This window comes from Apostichopus japonicus, chromosome 2 (genome assembly GCF_037975245.1).
Source record: "Apostichopus japonicus isolate 1M-3 chromosome 2, ASM3797524v1, whole genome shotgun sequence".
Lineage (NCBI taxonomy): Eukaryota > Metazoa > Echinodermata > Holothuroidea > Aspidochirotida > Stichopodidae > Apostichopus > Apostichopus japonicus.
The window spans coordinates 19,132,360-19,151,218 of NC_092562.1; the positions used below are offsets into that span (position 1 = coordinate 19,132,360).

At 36.3% G+C, this 18,859-nt stretch overlaps 2 protein-coding genes across 9 annotated transcripts in view; one reads left to right on the forward strand and one right to left on the reverse strand.

The window, feature by feature from the left end:
* The window catches only part of LOC139981236 (uncharacterized), a 69,753-nt gene extending 66,397 nt beyond the window's left edge, over positions 1–3,356 (forward strand). Inside the window, exon 7 of the mRNA XM_071993466.1 lies at positions 311–3,356. Coding sequence (XP_071849567.1) covers positions 311–391 — 81 coding nt within the window. The 3' untranslated portion in view covers positions 392–3,356. The remainder of the gene's footprint in view (positions 1–310) is intronic.
* Positions 3,357–4,421: 1,065 nt separating this feature from the next.
* Positions 4,422–18,859, reverse strand: part of LOC139981183 (KICSTOR complex protein SZT2-like) — a 69,394-nt gene continuing 54,956 nt past the window's right edge. For all 8 annotated transcript variants that reach the window (XM_071993408.1, XM_071993387.1, XM_071993441.1 and 5 more), the window contains 12 exons: positions 18,306–18,471; positions 17,195–17,346; positions 16,208–16,372; positions 15,340–15,610; positions 13,525–13,601; positions 12,719–12,978; positions 11,970–12,105; positions 10,778–10,852; positions 8,833–9,046; positions 7,867–8,507; positions 6,658–6,924; positions 4,422–6,111 (listed from right to left, as the gene is read on the reverse strand). In XM_071993408.1, the coding sequence (XP_071849509.1) occupies positions 5,965–6,111; positions 6,658–6,924; positions 7,867–8,507; positions 8,833–9,046; positions 10,778–10,852; positions 11,970–12,105; positions 12,719–12,978; positions 13,525–13,601; positions 15,340–15,610; positions 16,208–16,372; positions 17,195–17,346; positions 18,306–18,471 (2,571 nt within the window). In that variant the 3' untranslated portion in view covers positions 4,422–5,964. The remainder of the gene's footprint in view (positions 6,112–6,657; positions 6,925–7,866; positions 8,508–8,832; positions 9,047–10,777; positions 10,853–11,969; positions 12,106–12,718; positions 12,979–13,524; positions 13,602–15,339; positions 15,611–16,207; positions 16,373–17,194; positions 17,347–18,305; positions 18,472–18,859) is intronic.

An 18,859-nucleotide genomic window follows, 5' to 3' on the forward strand; every position in this document is an offset into this window, starting at 1 on the left:
TGAATGAATGTTGTAAATATGTTTGTATTAATGTGATATTACAAAGCTTTTCTACTTTCCTCTGAAGGACCAGTCATTTTAACAAGGGAATCGAAATTGTGTCTCTTTGTTTTAGTATCATAATTCAAATAGTTTAGAAAATGTAGTGACATTTTTGTGAGTGACTTTGTTTTTGATGTGTTCATTCTCTATATGTGTGATTGTGTAATAAAAGCGAGAATCTTGTGTTGGCAAATAAGCTTGTGAAGATTGTTTTTTATCTTACTTTTTGGTAATTTTTATTTCATATCTTCTTTTGTTTCTTTGACAGGAATTGAAATACAACCCTAAAACTGGAGGAGGTAATAGAAGCAATGCCATGGTTAAACAATGGGAGAGCAAGTTTAAGTAGATACACTCTACCGGAATAATTGTAAATATATATTTTGAGAATTTTGAGAAGCTGCAGATGAATGTACATACAGCTTGGTTGACCATCAGGCCTCACTTCCTTATTTAAACAATTCATTGTTTTAAGGGGAACAATTTCTGGCCATTTTATTCCCTTTCTATTTTTCCTTGTTGGTGTGATGGAAAAAATGCTCTATGGTAAAATTAGATCAGAATTAAAGAAAATAAAACTGTTAGCAAACTGCTTATCCACTAGAGAGCCTGTGTAGGAGAATGTATAAAAGTAAGTTGGCCTGACGTTTCGAATTAAAGAAGTTAAAAGTATATTTATGCTCTATAAAAACTAACACACTGGATAAACATATGCTGGAAAAGTCTAGGACATATTTTTATAGGAATGTGGAAAATTTGTGAAGCATTGGAAGGATAATTATTTTAATGAAGAGACTATTGAAAGGATAACCTCTATTGATTTATATCGATGCAGCCTCGTTGCAGGATAATTGCAGCTGCTGCAGCTTTTTGTATTTTGGCACGGTGCCTAAAGTTGAATGGAGTATCCTTTGAAGGCACCTGAATTCAGTTCAAAGATGCCTCGGGTTTTGTATTGGATGACAATGGTGACATTGTTTAAACACAATACAATGGTGACATTGTTTAAAGACAAAAGAATGGTGACATTGTTTAAACACAATAGTTTCTAATCTGTACCAATTATAATGCATCAGTGTGTTGGATTCACTTTTGAGATGTGAAAGTCGCTGTAACTATATTTAAAGTCATGCCATCTTGGGAAGTTTTAGAGGCTTTCGCACCAAGGATTGTGCATTCAGCGGTCACGGCCTGCATTGTGGAATGGATAGTTTTCTATAATGACAGCTATGTTGTTGTGTTGTGTTTGTGTTGAATGGTATTGCTATTATTTTTTTTGTATTAAACACAACTGCATTCTGTCAAAGTACACTTGAAAAATCCATATTTACTCGATAGAAGAATTACTGTTGGTCAGACCAGGGAGATGTTTTTTTACTCCTTCTCAATATTCATTTGAGAGTGAGTTAATTCTTTCCATGTTATAGTCGTGTGATCGACAGGCCTATTCGTTGCCCCTTGAAGCTAAGTATGATTATACCTCTCACAGGATGCTGAATCTTTCAGTCTAGAAAAACCCTCGAGATGACAAAGTATTTATAAGTATATATAAACAACACTTTGATCTAATGTGCTTAGCTGACAACCTTTGTAACAAGTAGCGGGCATTTTTTTTTTATAAGAAGGATGGATTACTCATATCTTCCGCATTACAGTCGCTGCATTTTCATGACCTTTGGGTTAATTGTAAGCAAGTATTTATGAAACAAAAGAATATAATAATATCAGATTGGATTGTCTGTGTCGTCGTCTCTAAAATAGGAAATATAACCTTAAGGAGATTTAATACCCAACATGTCTTTGTTCGGGTAGGGGTGTAATGGTACAGGTGTTTAAGAGTAAATTTACAGCTCTTTGTCACATACTCGGTAGTGTAATATCATACAATGCTGCACAGCTTCTTCCTATGACCTCAAACCCCTCCTCCCCCTCCCCTCCCGTGCCCCCCCCCCACACCCCCTTTCTCTTTATTATGCAAGGAAGAAAGGTAGTGAGAAAAACAAAAATTGTATCCTTTTTCCGTTCCTTGATAATGAGTTAACTCACATCAAGAAGATATTTTATATCTCGTTCGTGATTTAATGTTGTACAGATTAATAATTTCAATTATAACCAAATAAAAATTCTCTATTTTAATTATCAAATATTAAACTCTCAATAAATCAGCTGCCAGTTATTTTGTGTTTTGGAAAATATCAAGAGAAAACTTTAAAAAGACTACTTTAAAAAAAAAGAAACAAATTTGATCTTATTTGATGTCATAGCTTATGTCCTAAGGTACTAGTGCTTACTACTATCGGTGTTGTGTGTGTTAAATTTCTCGTAAAACACATTTTGAAATACTAAATATGCTCCTTCATGGATATTTTTTTCATTTTGCTTTTGTTTTTGAGGTGGAAAATTTCCAAAAAAGAATGTGCTGAAAACATAAAATGTGATACAAATCATCACAAAGCAATATCATTTTTCTTTGTAAACAATTTCGCTTTTGATCGTAATTCAAAATGTTACAGATATTTTCCTTTTTTTTTTTTAATGATGAGAGCAACTCCCATGTTTTATCCCTTAATATTTAGGGGTCATCAAGTAATGAAATGCCATTGTTTTATTTCCTCATGAAATGTTTTTTAAAAGGCTGAGTTCAAATCTTTTGGTATTGTTGTTTTTTCTTCAATCTTTTTGTGAGTTGGTTCTATTTCCCAGTTCTGAATGCTTTCATTTGTGTAAATAATTACCAGCTTGTTGTTATTGCCCGGTGTTGTATGTTTTCTCTGCACTCCCAGTGTAACTTTCGTTGTCGTTAAAGTTTACCGATATTCGGGTTTTTTTTTTTTTGTACACACACATAATTCTTTTTCTGACATCCAATGATGGTAAGAATATATTTGTCTGCACTGATCACTGCTGGTATGCTGGATATGTTTACAATAGTCAACATTTGTTTACAATGGCATTGATCTGTGATCCTACACTTCTGTTTTTAAGAGAACCTTTGTGATGTTAGCGGAGCGTATACGTGAGGGATTTATTTATATATATTTCAATCATTTCAAGTGCGATCTTTCATCACAGCTTGTAAGCTTCTGCATTTCACCGTGGATCAGTTGACTGGAGAAAGCAAACCCAACTATGTAGACCATCCTTTGCAGTCTGTCGTACCCTAACTCATCTTTGTATCTTGGGGCTTGTGTTGAAAAAAATATGCAATGTAACAAAGGAAATGGACAAAAGTCACCAACACATTCAGATTAAGTCACAGCTGAATAATCACTTTCAGTTCAACAGCTGATGTCGTTTTCTCACATTGGGTTAAATACAAAGTCGCATTTGATGTTTAGTATGTGAATTTCGTATTTGGTTTGTTTTCTCAATTCATCAGAAGTCAATTTTGAATGTTATAGAGAAGCATTGCAAAGTCAACATTTCACTACTCCCACTGTAGCTGTTTTATAAGTGAGGATTCCTCATAAGAGAGCTCTACTCATCATAAAACAGTAGAATTTATGGGATAAGAACTGTTACATTGGTCGGAATCTCTCAAAGATGCATCAAATTTTCTTCTTAAATCATCGTGTTGAAATGGAATGTGAGCCTACTGTAATAGATAGACAACAAGAAAACAGATGGGGGGGGGAAGAAAACATTGCAATGTTTTATTTTCTGCACAATTATATTTTATAAAATAAAAGCATTTCTTTTCCTGTACAATTATTACATACGGCAGATACAAACATGTAAAAATCATCGTTTTAAGCATTTACACGGTTATCGTTCCTTTTGTCTTAACTGAATATGCATGTTATAATATTCATGAATATTCATTTCAAATGTAAGCACTTTGTCATTCTCATGAGAAATCATAATCTCATCCTAACCATAAGACTCAACACTAGCTTTATATTATCAAAATTGTGATACTGTTATAGGTATCATGATTTTAAGTATTTCACTGCTTTTATGCCCACAGAGGGTGTAGCCTTTGTGCTTACTTAAAAAACAAAACAGTTTAGGAAAATTAATTTTCTGCTATCCCTTCATAACAAAACTTACCAAAAGTCTACAAAGCACTGTTCACCCATCTGTGTTTAACAGAAAACAGACTAGAAAAAGCTATTGTCTCATGTAGCTAACGAAACCATGCTTTCCTGGACTAAGATATTGTTTCCTGGAAAGGAGTTTGTATGTTTCGTTGGTGACGGGAGACCAACTGTGGCATGAATATTTGGCACAACATAATGTTTCATAAACTTCCCCATTCCATTTCATATAAGTTTCTGCTTCGTAAATTAATAAATTGATCTAACCGTTTATTTGCAGAAGGTCTTAACAAGAATTTCTGCAAAAAACTACATATTATTTCATATTCATTGTTTAACAACTCTTGCTTTCAAGAAGAAAATAACCTGTCCCTGTAAAGACTTTCTCTTTATCACAATTATTCGTTTATTACTGTGCCGAGAGGCAATTATGAATTACGACTGGGAGGATAAAAGCATTCACCATTAAAAGTTATTAACAACCTAGACAAAAGAAATGTGTTTGTATTTCATTTATTTTGTTTGTTTGTCATCCGATAATTATTTGAGCTTTGCTCCACATGTACACTCTCTCCTGCTTTACATAACATCGACTCTCAACCCCCCCCCCCCAACCCAATCAGTTCAACCCCTTCTCATAGCCCACTTAAAGCAAACAGAAGTACCACTTGAGAGTATCAAAGAGGGAATACAATTATCATCAGGACCTTTAATAGGAATACCATGTGAGAAGGTATTCTATTCAGCCGCAAACGTGACAATGTTTACGCCAAGTGAGGTATTGCAGCTTCCTTCGAAAGGACACGTGAAAGGGTATAAATAGATAATACACATGATCTTAGCCAAAAGGCCAGTTGAGGTTGTGATCTAAGTTGTTCCTAGAAATGAAACCCCTTTCATTTAGAGAACAAATGTTTCAGTGAGGAATAAATGACTCTTTGAATAAAACGGTCACCCTGGGATATCTATCATTATCTGTTGAGGACACGATCAATGACTAGGATGAAATATTTTTCCTTTTCTGTGTTTCTTAAAAAAAAATCAAGGTCACTGCAGTCAAAGATATATCTTTTATACTCCTACTCCCCAAGCACGGGAGTTACAAGCTAACATGCAATAATAAGTTTCCGCCACATTCGATTTTCTCTATCGGTAGGAAACACAGTACTAATTTTGGCAATTGATTCCCCTAAAATAAATAGGATCCAGAAAGTGGACTTTGAAGCCTCATATCCCTTACTCTTATGGGAATAATATGTCTTTGGAAGCAGTTAAAATTATATGCCCTTTTCTTGGATGACAAGTCATTATTTTAGCAAAATAATTTGTCATATGACAACTGAGGAGATTACTGAGGAGAAAGAAAATGAATGACGAAATGATTCATTCACATGATAGTTCATATCGTCATAGTCCTCAATGTCAGTACTATATAACGGCAAGCTGTAGGTTCATACACCCCGTTAAGTTCTCTAACGACTATCGGTATATATCACGTCTTGGAGATCCTCCAAACGCGATTATTTCTTGGACGTGCTACTGTTTCAATTTTCTTTGTGCTGATGCAGCCATTTCCATGACAGGCACCGACTGGTGACTGCACCGCCTGGTGACAGCACTGTCTGTTGACTGCACCGCCTGGTGACAGCACCACCTGGTGACAGCACCGCCTGGGCGACTGGTGACTGCACCGACTGGTGACAGCACTGACTGGTGACAGCACTGACTGGTGACAGCACTGACTGGTGACAGCATCGACTGGTAATATGACCAAACCTCCCATCGTGACAGTCTGACACAACAGGTCTTAGTCAGACATTGACAGTCTCCGTACTCTGCACCCTTACGCCCATGATCATCTTCAGATCTTTGAGATTAATGAATCTTAGAGGATGGATGTCCATAAATGGAAGCAGACAGCATTAATGACTGTTTCGATATGTTTCTGACAGTGCAGTTCGGGCTGAGTTTGGCTGTCCTCCATGGACATGCAATCCACATCTTGTTCTGTACGATAGACAGCTTCCAACTCCTGAGGCAAAAGAGAAGAGAAAATATAAAACACTTTAAAAGTTACTTTGTTCTATGCTACGTACATTGCAATATTTTAATCGTACCTACCAGAATTTGTTCACGACACAATGAGCTGACCGATAAGTTGTGGAAAACATCTGGTCAGTTGGGAGTCACACTGTGGGAAATGGTTGTAGCGATTATTCCCACAAAGACAGATTGCATGGTTATTCACTAAAAATTCCTTAAATCATTTAGGGTCATTCAGGGTGTTCATGAACTTGAGGTGAAAGTTCCTAGGAAAAATCTTGAAATCTAGTATTTGCTTTCTTCCACAACTCAGCCTCTAAAAGCTTTTCCTTTGCTCTGGTCTTTTTCAGTTCTATTTCTTGCCGTCCTGTCATCACTATTTAATACAGTTGAACATAGTTTTAGCAGGCTTGTCTCTGTTTCTCCACCTCCATCAGTGGTTATACTTTCTCTTCTTAATAAGGAACCTTTGAATAATATCTATCATATTTCTGTATTAGTTTTTGGGATTACATGAACAAGCTTTTTTACTTACCACCGCATTAGACTGAAAGTCCACTGTTAGTAGCACCACCATGGACTGGTAGACCTGGTTAAGCAACGCCAACTGGTGGATCATACCGTCCTCGCTCTTGAAGTAACGTGCCATGACATTGAACTTTGACCTCAGAGATGTCAGCAGGTTCTCGTACCACTGGCGGTTATTATCCAGCAGCGAGATGAGAGATTTGTCCGTAGCCGTGAGAGGGAACCGCTTGGTGGATTCCAGGAGAACGTTGAACTCTGCGTAACTGATTTCTTGCTGTGTGGGTGACAAGATGACAGACGTAGAGAGTTTATTCTTTCAACTGCATGGTCAGTAAATCTGTCTCCTTTATCTCACACTTGTGTCAGAGGTGTGAATCATGTAACCATTGAGACCATATGTAATGCTTACAAAATATATGAGTTTATAAATACATTCTATACAAATGACTGTTGGATACCTCACCAATAAATGTATAAACTAGAGAAATGAACAAAACTTCCACAGAACATTAGTCCTGAGGACCTAACAGACTTCCTGCTAAAATCCTTGCCCTTGGGACATGAAGAGGTTACGTGGTAAACCTCAGCTGGAAACAACTTGATCCCTTTACTACAAACAAGATTTTGACATATTTTTTCAATGTCTGCCACTTGCTAAGACCCTCACCACACCCCTCCACTCCCCTCCCCAACATTCTCACAAACAAGAGAGTAACATAATAAGTCTTCCATAAATCTTCCAAGTATTTTTAAACATGCTTCACCAGTGAAAAGTAACCATGTAGAAACAGAGATGTAGTCACATGAATTTCTAATGAGAAACTTTAGTTGACTCAATTTGAAACCTTCTATCCTGCCTTCACTATAGTATCTTCTATATATCAATAATTGATTCTAGTTTATAATCAGTTTGGAAGCCTCCATCCTACCTCTGCCTTGCCTTCACTAGTATCTTTCTTCTATTAAATGAATTAAATTAAATAATTGATTTTAGTTTAAAATTAGTTTGGAAGCCTCCATCCTACCTATGCCTTCACTAGTATCTTTCTTCTATTAAATGAATTAAATGTAATAATTGATTTTAGTTTTTAATTAGTTTGAAAGCCTCCGTCCTACCTATGCCTTCACTAGTATCTTTCTTCTATTAAATGAATTAAATGAACTAAATGTAATAATTGATGTTAGTTTTTAATCAGTTTGTTATCCTCCACCTTACCTCTGCCTTGTCTTCGCTAGCATCTTTCTTCTTCGTCTTCTTGGAGGATGCGGTCTTCTCGCCCTCCGCCTCTAACAGTTTATTCCAGAGCATGTCTCTCCTGCAGTAGGTCGCTGCCTCACGGACTAGTTTCTTCACCAGGTCTCTCTTCTTCTGCATCTCGCTCATCATGTACGAGAAACGGGGGTTCTTCTCCACCGATTCCAGCTCCGCTCCCATCACAGAGGACATCACCCCCGCGGCCGGGAAGACGTGTTTCATGGAATTGATGATCAAGAAGTACTTCAGCCTCATCAGATTCTTGTTCTTCTCCGAGTCCGCCGCGTTGGCGGCATTCCCGCTCTCGCACATGAATCCCGGGACGGGGGTCCCCGGCCGCGTGGAGCTCTCGTATTCATCCTCGTCCCACGAGATGATGAAGCTGACGTTGATCTCGTCCGAGAGGAAACTGCCGGAGCTGGTGGAGGCTCTGAACCGGCCGCAGAGTCTGGAGAAACTGACCAGCGCGTTCTCCTGTTCTTGCTCAGCGCTTTCTTCTGGTTTGTTCATGTTCAAGAGGAAGAACTCGGCCAGTTTGTGCTTGGTGAGGTATTCGTACAGATCGGGGGCCGGTGTGTTGTGACTGAGGAAACCCTGCGTTTCTGAAGATGGCAAACGAACAGGAAGCGAAAAAGAAAATTTGAGATGGAAAATTTTTGACCCCCTTCAAAGTTACACTCTGTGATGAATGTGGAGATTTTTCAAGAGAGTAAAATTGAAACACATTAGCTTTACTGTAACAACAACTGAGAAAATGTACAAGGGTCTCTGTCAATGCTTGCATGGGGCTGGACTGTGGTGTGTTATACAATACTGTGATGCAGTAAGGACCGAGGAGTGTAGACACACAATCTAAGAACAAGGAGGATGGGGGTTCCCCGGGAAAGGTAGGGGGAGGGCGAGGGGATGGTAAAAAGGTATACTTACCAGAATGTATTAAATTACTACAAAATCTAGGGATTGGGTTGAAAAATTTGATGAAATCGGAGAGGAAACTGGTGATGTGGTACTGAATCTTGAAGCCCATCTCTGGTGAACTGAGATACTCTTGGACAGTCCGGAGATGAAAGTCATATGAGAAGGAGTGCAGGTGGATGAGATCCTTGAAACTGTCGCACTCATCCGTAAAGAGCATTCCAAGCTTGAAACAAGAAAAGAATTGAAAACCAAGAATGAGATTATAGCAACTGGTTGCGCCTGCTTTCACTGTGTTTCTCTCGCCCTCGCAAAACATTTCTCCTATAGAAACTCTCGCCGTTTAGCTCTGTAGCACGATCGTCGAGAACAAATGTCTAAAATTGCTATTACTGTACAGAGCAAAATATGTGCACTTTAAGTCTAGACACACACTTCCATAGAAGCCTAGCCTACTTTGCATATAAGAATTAGGGCTGAAATGTTTTCATCTTGGTTAAACACTTAAAACTAATATAAACCAGTTTGTTGAGAAGGAAACGTGTCGTTTGTAAGAGAGCACGAGTGAATCTAACGAGAGAGGATTATGCAAGGGGTATAATTTATCGGGTAGAACATATCACAGAGCTACACAAAATAATGGCCAAGTTGGGAAATTATCACAAAGATTTTGAGAAAATAAAATATCAGCAGTTTGAGTAGGTCTACCACACTTTCACAGTTTAGCCTACCACAGTTTCATGTATGGAGCATAGCCTACTAAGCATCTAAAGGAAATGTGGAAGCAGCAGTTGTTACGATTAACTGGTCACGCTACCAAAACTAGTCATTGCAGCTTTTTGGACGAGATGAAATACTTCACAGAATTGTAAAAAAAAATTGGTCAAGTGTAGTGACTCTGGTTGGAAATTGAATATGGATATGAAATACCCCCAGCTTCTTTTTAGGTCATAGGAAGGGGGAAAAAACTTGTTTTTCTACTGCACAAAGCCTCCCATAGGTAAATATATATACTAGTCAAGAGTGTCTGATATTTCTACCCAAGCAGGTTCATCTCCACAGGCCGACTGGAATGAAAATGTTTCATTTTTAACCTGTCGGTCTGTTTCATTTTAGTCTGTTAGATCTTACTAGGAAAAAACTTCAGGGCCCTCTGAAACATTGGTATCAATCTTTTAAGGACCCTTTGATGAAGCTTTCATGTGGTGTTCAGATCCTATAACAAGACAAGCACTTCTTCATTCAATTGACATCATATACTATGAAGAAGACTATTGCTGTATTATTTTACTTTTAAATTGCACACAGCTCTATAGTTTTTTATTAATAAACTAGTTTTGAGACGTTGTTGTCTAATTCAAATATTCTATGAGCTTTTTATTGAAAGATGTCCAATTTAAGAAAAATTAAAATATGAATTCCTCTGAGGCCCTCCAAATGGCTCATTTCATGGATGAAGACTCCACTAAGATTTAAATTGCAATCGATTCTGAATTATTATAATTTATAGACAGCAATCTGCCATAGATATTTGACTTTGTTTTGTTGTCTGTAAGAGTCAAATCAAAACATGAAATCAATGACCAAATTTATTATTCCCATAGGAGATATACCCACTTTATGAGTGATGAGGAAACTTGTGTTTCAATGTTTTTATATATATATATAATTTTTTCCCTCTTAATATGAATTTTATAAACTTATCAGATATCCCTGGTTTTTTTGGTAATAATGAGTAATATTTAGCATACCCAAATTCTGTTCTCTTCATATCTCTATATTTTCCTAGAATAAATTTACACAATTGTGCACCTAAATTTCTGTATCAATGTATTAATGGTTTTTTTTTTTTTGGTGCAGACAACAAAATTCTAGTCAAATCTCTTACAAAAAATGATTTTGAAGAAAAATTATTTAACCAAAAAGAAAATTTAAAAAGAGAAATTGGGGTCCTTACTCTTGAGTTGATGTTGAGTTCTCTTGGCAGACGGGAACTCTCAAATGCGTATAACCTGACACAAAAGAAAACATGCTGCAGAGAAAGGAAAGAAAGTATTATTATGGATGTCACCTCCCAAAGAAACAGAAGAAGTTCTGTAAAAATCAAACATTTCATGCTTTATTGCCATAGATCTGGTCCAGACTTACATCATCTTAAATAGAAATGTTACACTGACGAAAATTCAGTGCCAGTGATAACATTCGACAGCAAAACAGCACTTCATATTTCTGCTTTTGTGTCATAAAATTCAATATCAATGACGCATTGATGTAACTCTGAAGCAAACATGGAGAATTACTTTAACCGGAAAAATTTGGTTATGACAATGAGGTATGTTGAGCAATCAGCTAAAGGGTGTAAGACATCAGAAACGAGGGTATTATTTGACAATGGGGATCTCCAGTCACGCCACAAATCAACAGAGGGTGCTGTCATACTGGTCCTATCTGTTTCCGCAAAACTTGACAAGCTGCGGTCTCTGAAATCACTGAATTGGAAGATACTGGACTTATACCCTGCGATTCCTAGTAGACCAGTAGTGGTGTATCCAATTTCGTTTGTCGTTACTGAAGACGAGATGGTTTCAAACTAGCACAAAGCACACAGATTGAGTTACACAAAACCATTGGAGATCATGTAAACAGTATGGATCACGCACATCGGGACCGATAAAACAGCGCCTTCGGTTGAAACAGCGCCCTCGGTAGAAATGTTGGAGATGCCCATTACAAAAAGCCCAACCACTCTGATATCATATTCAGCCATTGAAGCTGAGGATTTCATCATGTAAATCTTATCTTAATTTTCAATCACAACTGCAGTATTAAAAATTCAATTTTCACTTCTGATTGTTACACTAACCTACTAATATCAAAACAATATAAGATATAATCACTGGATGTAGGGCAAATTTACATGAGTCAGAATTAGATTCATGCCTTAATTTTCAATGAGCAAAAAATGGCAGAGACAGGAGAGGGCGAGATGTCTTCATCAGAGGCACTTGGAGATGCCTTTGATGCCTAGACACAATAGTTCAAAGTTTAATGGTTGCACAGTGATAAGTTGGTACTCTGAGGAACAGAGAGCATTATAATTTTCGCTGAAAAGAATTTAGTATTAATAAATTAAATTATGATTTTCATACCTCAAATGACAGCTCTGCCAGGATAATCCCACCGAGTACTGTAATCTGCATATACCTGACCGATGCCGTTCTTACCCTCCTGCCACGCCCCTCCGGTAACTGGCCCTCTTTGCCGTGTCTGCTGGTCAGACTGAAGCTATACGATACAAAATCATACAATGAGAGTGTTATTAGAATCTGATAAATCTGATAAAATAACACGAAGAAAAAATCCGCTGAAAACAGAACAGGATAAATAGAATTGAAACACGAAAGCAAAAAAGGTAATTGTCTTTCAGGAAGTGTCAAAATACGTTGATTCACAATTCCATATGCACATGCCTACTGTACACTGGTAGGTATGTGGGAGGTACAATTAACCATCAATTCATACCCTCAAAAGATACCAGGTTCAGAACTATAATTCAATAATAATAAAAGTATATCTGAAGAGAGCAAAAAAGACAATGCTCTGCTCTCTTCAAATTTGTTTATAATTTTCCCAGTTATTTTTGCCATTGTTCAATTATTTCAAAGGGAATTAAGGTAAATATTTCTGACAGCCGACTGTAACCTTCGGGACATAAACTTCTACAAGAAATTGACGAAATTGAAACTCACACGTGAGAGGAAATTATGGAACTCCAATCTTCCATTTGTCTTAAGTATGTGCTATGGGAAGTGATGGTCATTATTACCGGAAGATGCTATAAAGTTTGACAGACAGACCGGCCCGACTAGACATGTCACGTGATCCCGAAACTACTGACCTGGTTTTGGGAGAGTTTTTGGTGGTCTCGATCTGATGAAACCTTTTCATCGTAAGATATTGGATGTACTGTTGTAGGAAGGTGTATCGTAACCCCATGTGCCACGACTCTTCGTGAACACTGCCCCCAGGAGATTGGCTGATCGGTTCGCAGTCGTCATCTGCCAGCACTTGTTTCCTCCACAATGGACTGAAGAGGATGGGTGTGGCGCAGTGGGTTAAGAGACGAGACTGCTGTTTGAGGGTCTCTAGTGTGTCGACCTGTGACAACAAGAGGGAGGGGGGGGGGGAAGAAAGGGAACACTTTTAAAGGCCTTTTTTGCTTGTCTTAGATGGAGATTGCAAAATTATCATACAATTATTTTCAAAATAACAATAAATGAATGACTATCTAAACAAACCTAGCTAGCATTCACAAGTTGTTTATTTTCTAGCTTTTGTTTTTTGGGTTCCTTCTAGGGTGGAGAGGAGGGAGGAGGAGGGAGGAGAGAGGAGGGATTATCGATTATACAGGCATGGTGGCAAATTAACAGTGAAAGCATACATGTTGTCTATTATTTCAAGAAATGCCGTACAGCACCCGAAAGCTGCACAGCTGTACCACCTTTTGACCTGTGCATGGTACAGAGTTTCTCTAGAATACAATCTACACGGTGTGCTTGATCAGATAATTGCAGATAAGATCTGTAAATAATATTCTATACGAACCAAAACAAAACAATCTCTTATTAAATAACTAGCTTATAAAGTGATTGCTGCATACATCTGCATTTACGACTCGAAATGGAATAGATTCTAGTTTCTTACACTGATGGGTTGATACGATCGTTTCTTCTGTTGCCAGATGAAGAAGAGATTGCGAAGTTTGTTCTGCACGTCTGAATCTGTATCAAAGAGAGGAGAAAACTATTAAGTGAGAGACAGAGAAAAGTTTGCAAAGCTCTACAGTATGTATTGCATTGTAACATTAACAGGTAATATGATATGTTATATAACATTAACACATAATATGATATAATGTTATATAACATTTACACATAATATGATATAATGTTATATAACATTTACATAAAATATGATATAACATTTACACATAATATGATATAATGTTATATAACATTTACACATAATATGATATAATGTTATATAACATTTACATATAATATGATATAACATTTACACATAATATGATATAATGTTATATAACATTTACACATAATATGATATAATGTTATATAACATATACACATAATATGATATAATGTTATATAACATTTACACATAATATGATATAATGTTATATAACATTTACATATAATATGATATAACATTTACATATAATATGATATAATGTTATATAATATTACACATAATATGATATAATGTTATATAATATTTACACATAACATTTACACATAATATGATATAATGTTATATAACATATACACATAATATGATATAATGTTATATAACATTTACACATAATATGATATAATGTTATATAACATTTACACATAATATGATATAACATTTACATATAATATGATATAATGTTATATAATATTACACATAATATGATATAATGTTATATAATATTTACACATAACATTTACACATAATATGATATTAACACATAATATTGATATAATGTTATATACAAATAATGAATGGTTTCCATTCGTGCAATAGTGCAAATATTTCATTTGTTGAAAGATGTAATTTGTTCCATTCAACTCGGCTGCGCCTCGTTGAATGGAACATTCCATCTTTCAACTCATGAAATATTTGCACTATTGCACTCATAACCATTCATTATTTGTATAATATAATATTACACATAACATTTACATATAATATGATATAATGTTAAATAATATTTACACATAACATTTACACATAATATGATATAATGTTAAATAATATTTACACATAACATTTACACATAATATGATATAATGTTATATAATATTTACACATAACATTTTACACATAATATGATATAATGTTATATAACATTTACACATAACATTTACAAATAACATGATATAATGTTGCATAATATTACACATAATGTTTACACATACTATGATATAATGTTATATAATATTTACACATTTACACATACTATGATATGATGTTATATAAAATTTACACATAACATTTACACATATGATATAATGCTATATAATATTTACGCATAACATTTACACCTAAGATTTACACATATGATATAATGCAATATAATATTTACACATAACCTTTACACATAATATGGAGCTATATAATATTTACACATAATATGATATCCCTCAGTGTATCTAAGAAAAGGCTCACAATTCATGCCAGTACTGGCCAGGTGGAGGAACCTGTGGTCAAATTATTCATGTTTCTCTACATGAAGTTTAAATAGATTTGTTCTGTTGTGAGCACTGAGTAGCTCTATTGTTTGAGGTACCATAAGAGGTGGTATCTCCCAAGAGCTGCAACTATGGTGGCATTTTGTCACCCAATGGTAGCTGTAACTAAGAGTCATTGCAAGTGTCTTACTAAATATGAAACGGGTAATGCACGAAACAATTGTAATAATACCAAAGAAATAAGCACGTAATTATTAAAACGAACCTTTTCGAGCTTGGTTGCAAACCTCCTGCAGCTGTGCCCCGTGCCTGAGGACTGGGTCCCTCCAAGCATTGTAATGAGAAGTATGAAGGGGCCGTGGTATCTTACCAATGGCCATGGTCTCGTCAAAGGGCGGAAGGATTGCATGCCTTCTCCTCTGGGATCGAGGGAGCGAGGTGGAGGGTCCGTGACTGGCGCTGCTCAGATTAGGGGGTACCAGCTGCTTCACCAGGCTATCAATCTCACCCATGGACTTACAGAATGGATTATCCTCCTGATCAAGAGAACACAAGAGTAATAGTGTAATCCCATATTACTCAACCCGGGGGTTTGTGGGGTTTATTTTCAAATATACCCCAACAGATATTTCAAAACTTCTTTGATCACACAAAGCACATTTTCACAAGTAGTTCGTTCAATTGGGGCATCGCAGTAGTAGGCTTGTGGGATGGAAGAGATGCATACTTTCAGGGTTCTGAAACTTTTTCATAAAACAACATTGGGGTAAAAATGTCCCATGTGTTAGTTTTGATAAGATCAGTTGTTCAGAGTGTTACTATGCACATAACCATACATATATCATAACATTAGGCTATTAAATATATTACCATAGTATTGTTAGGTTTTTGAAGGAGTGAGAAACGGGTGCACAGGGGACCTACCGAAATAAGAAAATGGGTACCCAGGAGGACCATTTCCAACCAACTTGTTAAGAAATCAAGTTCACTCATGGGAATATCTTTCAAGGCCTCCCTACTGACATAAAGGGAAGCATTTTAAGGATGTTATCTTCAATCACGGGTGTCGTATCTATAGACATTTTTGGACGATTAAATTTGGTAAAATTTGCATGATAAAACCATAGACCCACCTGTCCGGTATCACCAAACGGCTTATGGTGATACAGACCCATCTTCTGCATGACCAGGCAGTCCATCAGATGCGACCTGGAATTGTGCCACATGATCAGACGATGGAAGAAATCCCTGAAGGATTGGACCAGCTCCAAGGACCAGTTGTAAGTATACAGAGTGAACTAGAAAGATACCAAAAGATAAGAATGGGTATCAACAAAGAAAAAATATGATGAGAGTCTGACAATGAAGTCTGATGTGAGTCTGACAATGAAGTCTGTGGAACCCTGAGGGGATGATAACAACAATTTCTTGATCCAGTCTGGCAATACTTGCAGAGGGAAGCATTTTGGTGATTGAATATTTTGGGATAGAATGAATACTAAATCTGAATCCTCATTTTCAAACTTTGTTCTGTAGTGACCCCAATTTTCACCTTTTATCACCTTGGCAAGCCTACAGTAGTGGATATTGTGGCCTGGCGAAGAAGTCTATGGGTACATCATCTTGGCAATCCCTACAGTGGTGATTATTGTGGCCTGGGCATGGGGTCTGCAGAGGAAGTGGTATTCCCCTCCTCTCAGAGGAACTATTAATATGATTTCCAATGCTTAGTTCCAAAAAATGGTGTTATTTTGCAACTTTTGAGCTAAAGTTTATGTTCAAGACTCTTCCACTTCCCTCCTGTTTCACTCCAGTAATTCGCAGAATATACTGTATGAACTCTGTATAAACTTTGTACTTGTGTAAAAAACACTCAATTATAGGTTACATAGTCACAACGGTAAATGCTGATAAAATCTTCAGTCCCGCTACTTATATGCAAAGTAGGGCGATTATGCTAGGTATGTGGCTGCAGGCTTGTTTATGACAAATAACAGATTTTTCAAAGATCATACAACATCTATTGTTACAAGCTATGAATTTTTTTTTTTTATTGTCCCAGCATAACCTTACTCCGAGAGAAGTTACTCTATAAAACCGAAATCCGATCACTGTCTCACCTGTTTGTCGATGATGTATAGTAAGAATAGCCTCTGTCGTGGCACCAGATGCAAACTTTGGGAGTTCCCCTTCAGAGCCAAGAGTCGTGAATCGTCTCTGGCACTTTGCGCGCTCAGGTCGCATGGTGAAAATTGTTGATAACTTTTGCGGCCTTTTATAAAAAAAACGAAACCAAACCAAACATAAATGGTGCCAGGTATTTACTCCACAAACCTCTCTCTCATTTCAAAACGGCTATTTGATTTCTGTTGCTAAAGTTTGCCATCACAAATGTTCAACTTTCCATACTTGTTTGTCACACACGAGTGAGCAGTGCAATGTTACACCCCAAGCTATCAAAAATTTCTTCATGACCAGGAAGAACAAAAAAATTGCAATCGGAAAATAATTTTTATAGTACTTGGGGACAAGATCAAAAGTTTTCTCGAAATTCTTCTATGCAAGGCTACGCCTATAATATCTCTGGTTTGAGTGATAATAAAAAGAATATTTTTGTTGCAAATAACTAATTATCCTTCTTAAAAAAAAGGCATTCAGACTTTTATTACTGGATAAATCAATGTTTTAAAATTAGCAAACAAAATATCCATTATATACTCTTTGTGTAGCTGACCCCATTAACATTGGAACACTGCAAACACACAATGGTATTAAAGTTACCACACACACTCACTCATGGCTGTTTTCAACAACCATAAATTTCTAGTCCATGTCTTTATTTGAAAGCTACTTACATTAATACATATGTTTTAAAATTTGGAAAGAAAGTTTTTGGCAAGAAATAGGATTCAAACCATCAACCTCAGGATTACTGGTTAGAATCCAAATTCTAGACAATATAATATACCTCCTTTTGCAAATTTGTTTTAATATAAATTCCCTGTCAGTTTTCCAAGTCTTCATAAACTTTGTAGCATAACATTTCTTCTTGCTTTGCTTTCTCCCTTAATATCAAGAAACAATTTATTACGTGTAATTATCTGGTAATGATCCCATAGGTGCAAAGTATCACAGTTTGACGTTGACAGAAACACAGAATAAAAACATTGTTTATTTCGACTTGCCCATGTGGTATAAATTATTACATACAGTAAGAGATCAGAAACTTACTCTGTGGATTGGTGAGATTGGGAGCTTTGGTCTCCTCCTCACTCAAATTGTAATCTAAGCTGTAACGCCATTGGTGGACGTTGCGACCAATCAAAACAAAGCTCTCCTGATTGCCTGGTTTAGGAATGCTGCCTTGTTGGCCTTGAGTTGAAGCGAATCGATTTTTCTATGAAAAATTAAAGACACACAAAGAAAACGAAAAGTAGGCCTATTATTGGGAGATAAGGGTCTAAAAAGTTGACAGAGTTTTGGTCTTTATTGTCATATTATGCATTAGACAGTTTACATATATATATATCATTAACTTTCCTTATGCCTTCAAGCCGACAAATACTCATATCCTATTAGCCTACATTATGCATTCATGTATACAGATACCTATATCCTATTAGCCTACATCATGCATTCATGTACACAGATAATTATATCCTATTAATAGCCTACAGCAGATATTCAGATACACCAAATACCAATATCCTATTAGGCTACAGCATACATCGTACCAACAAGTACTACACAGATAACCATCACATCGGCCTATATTATTTATTTAG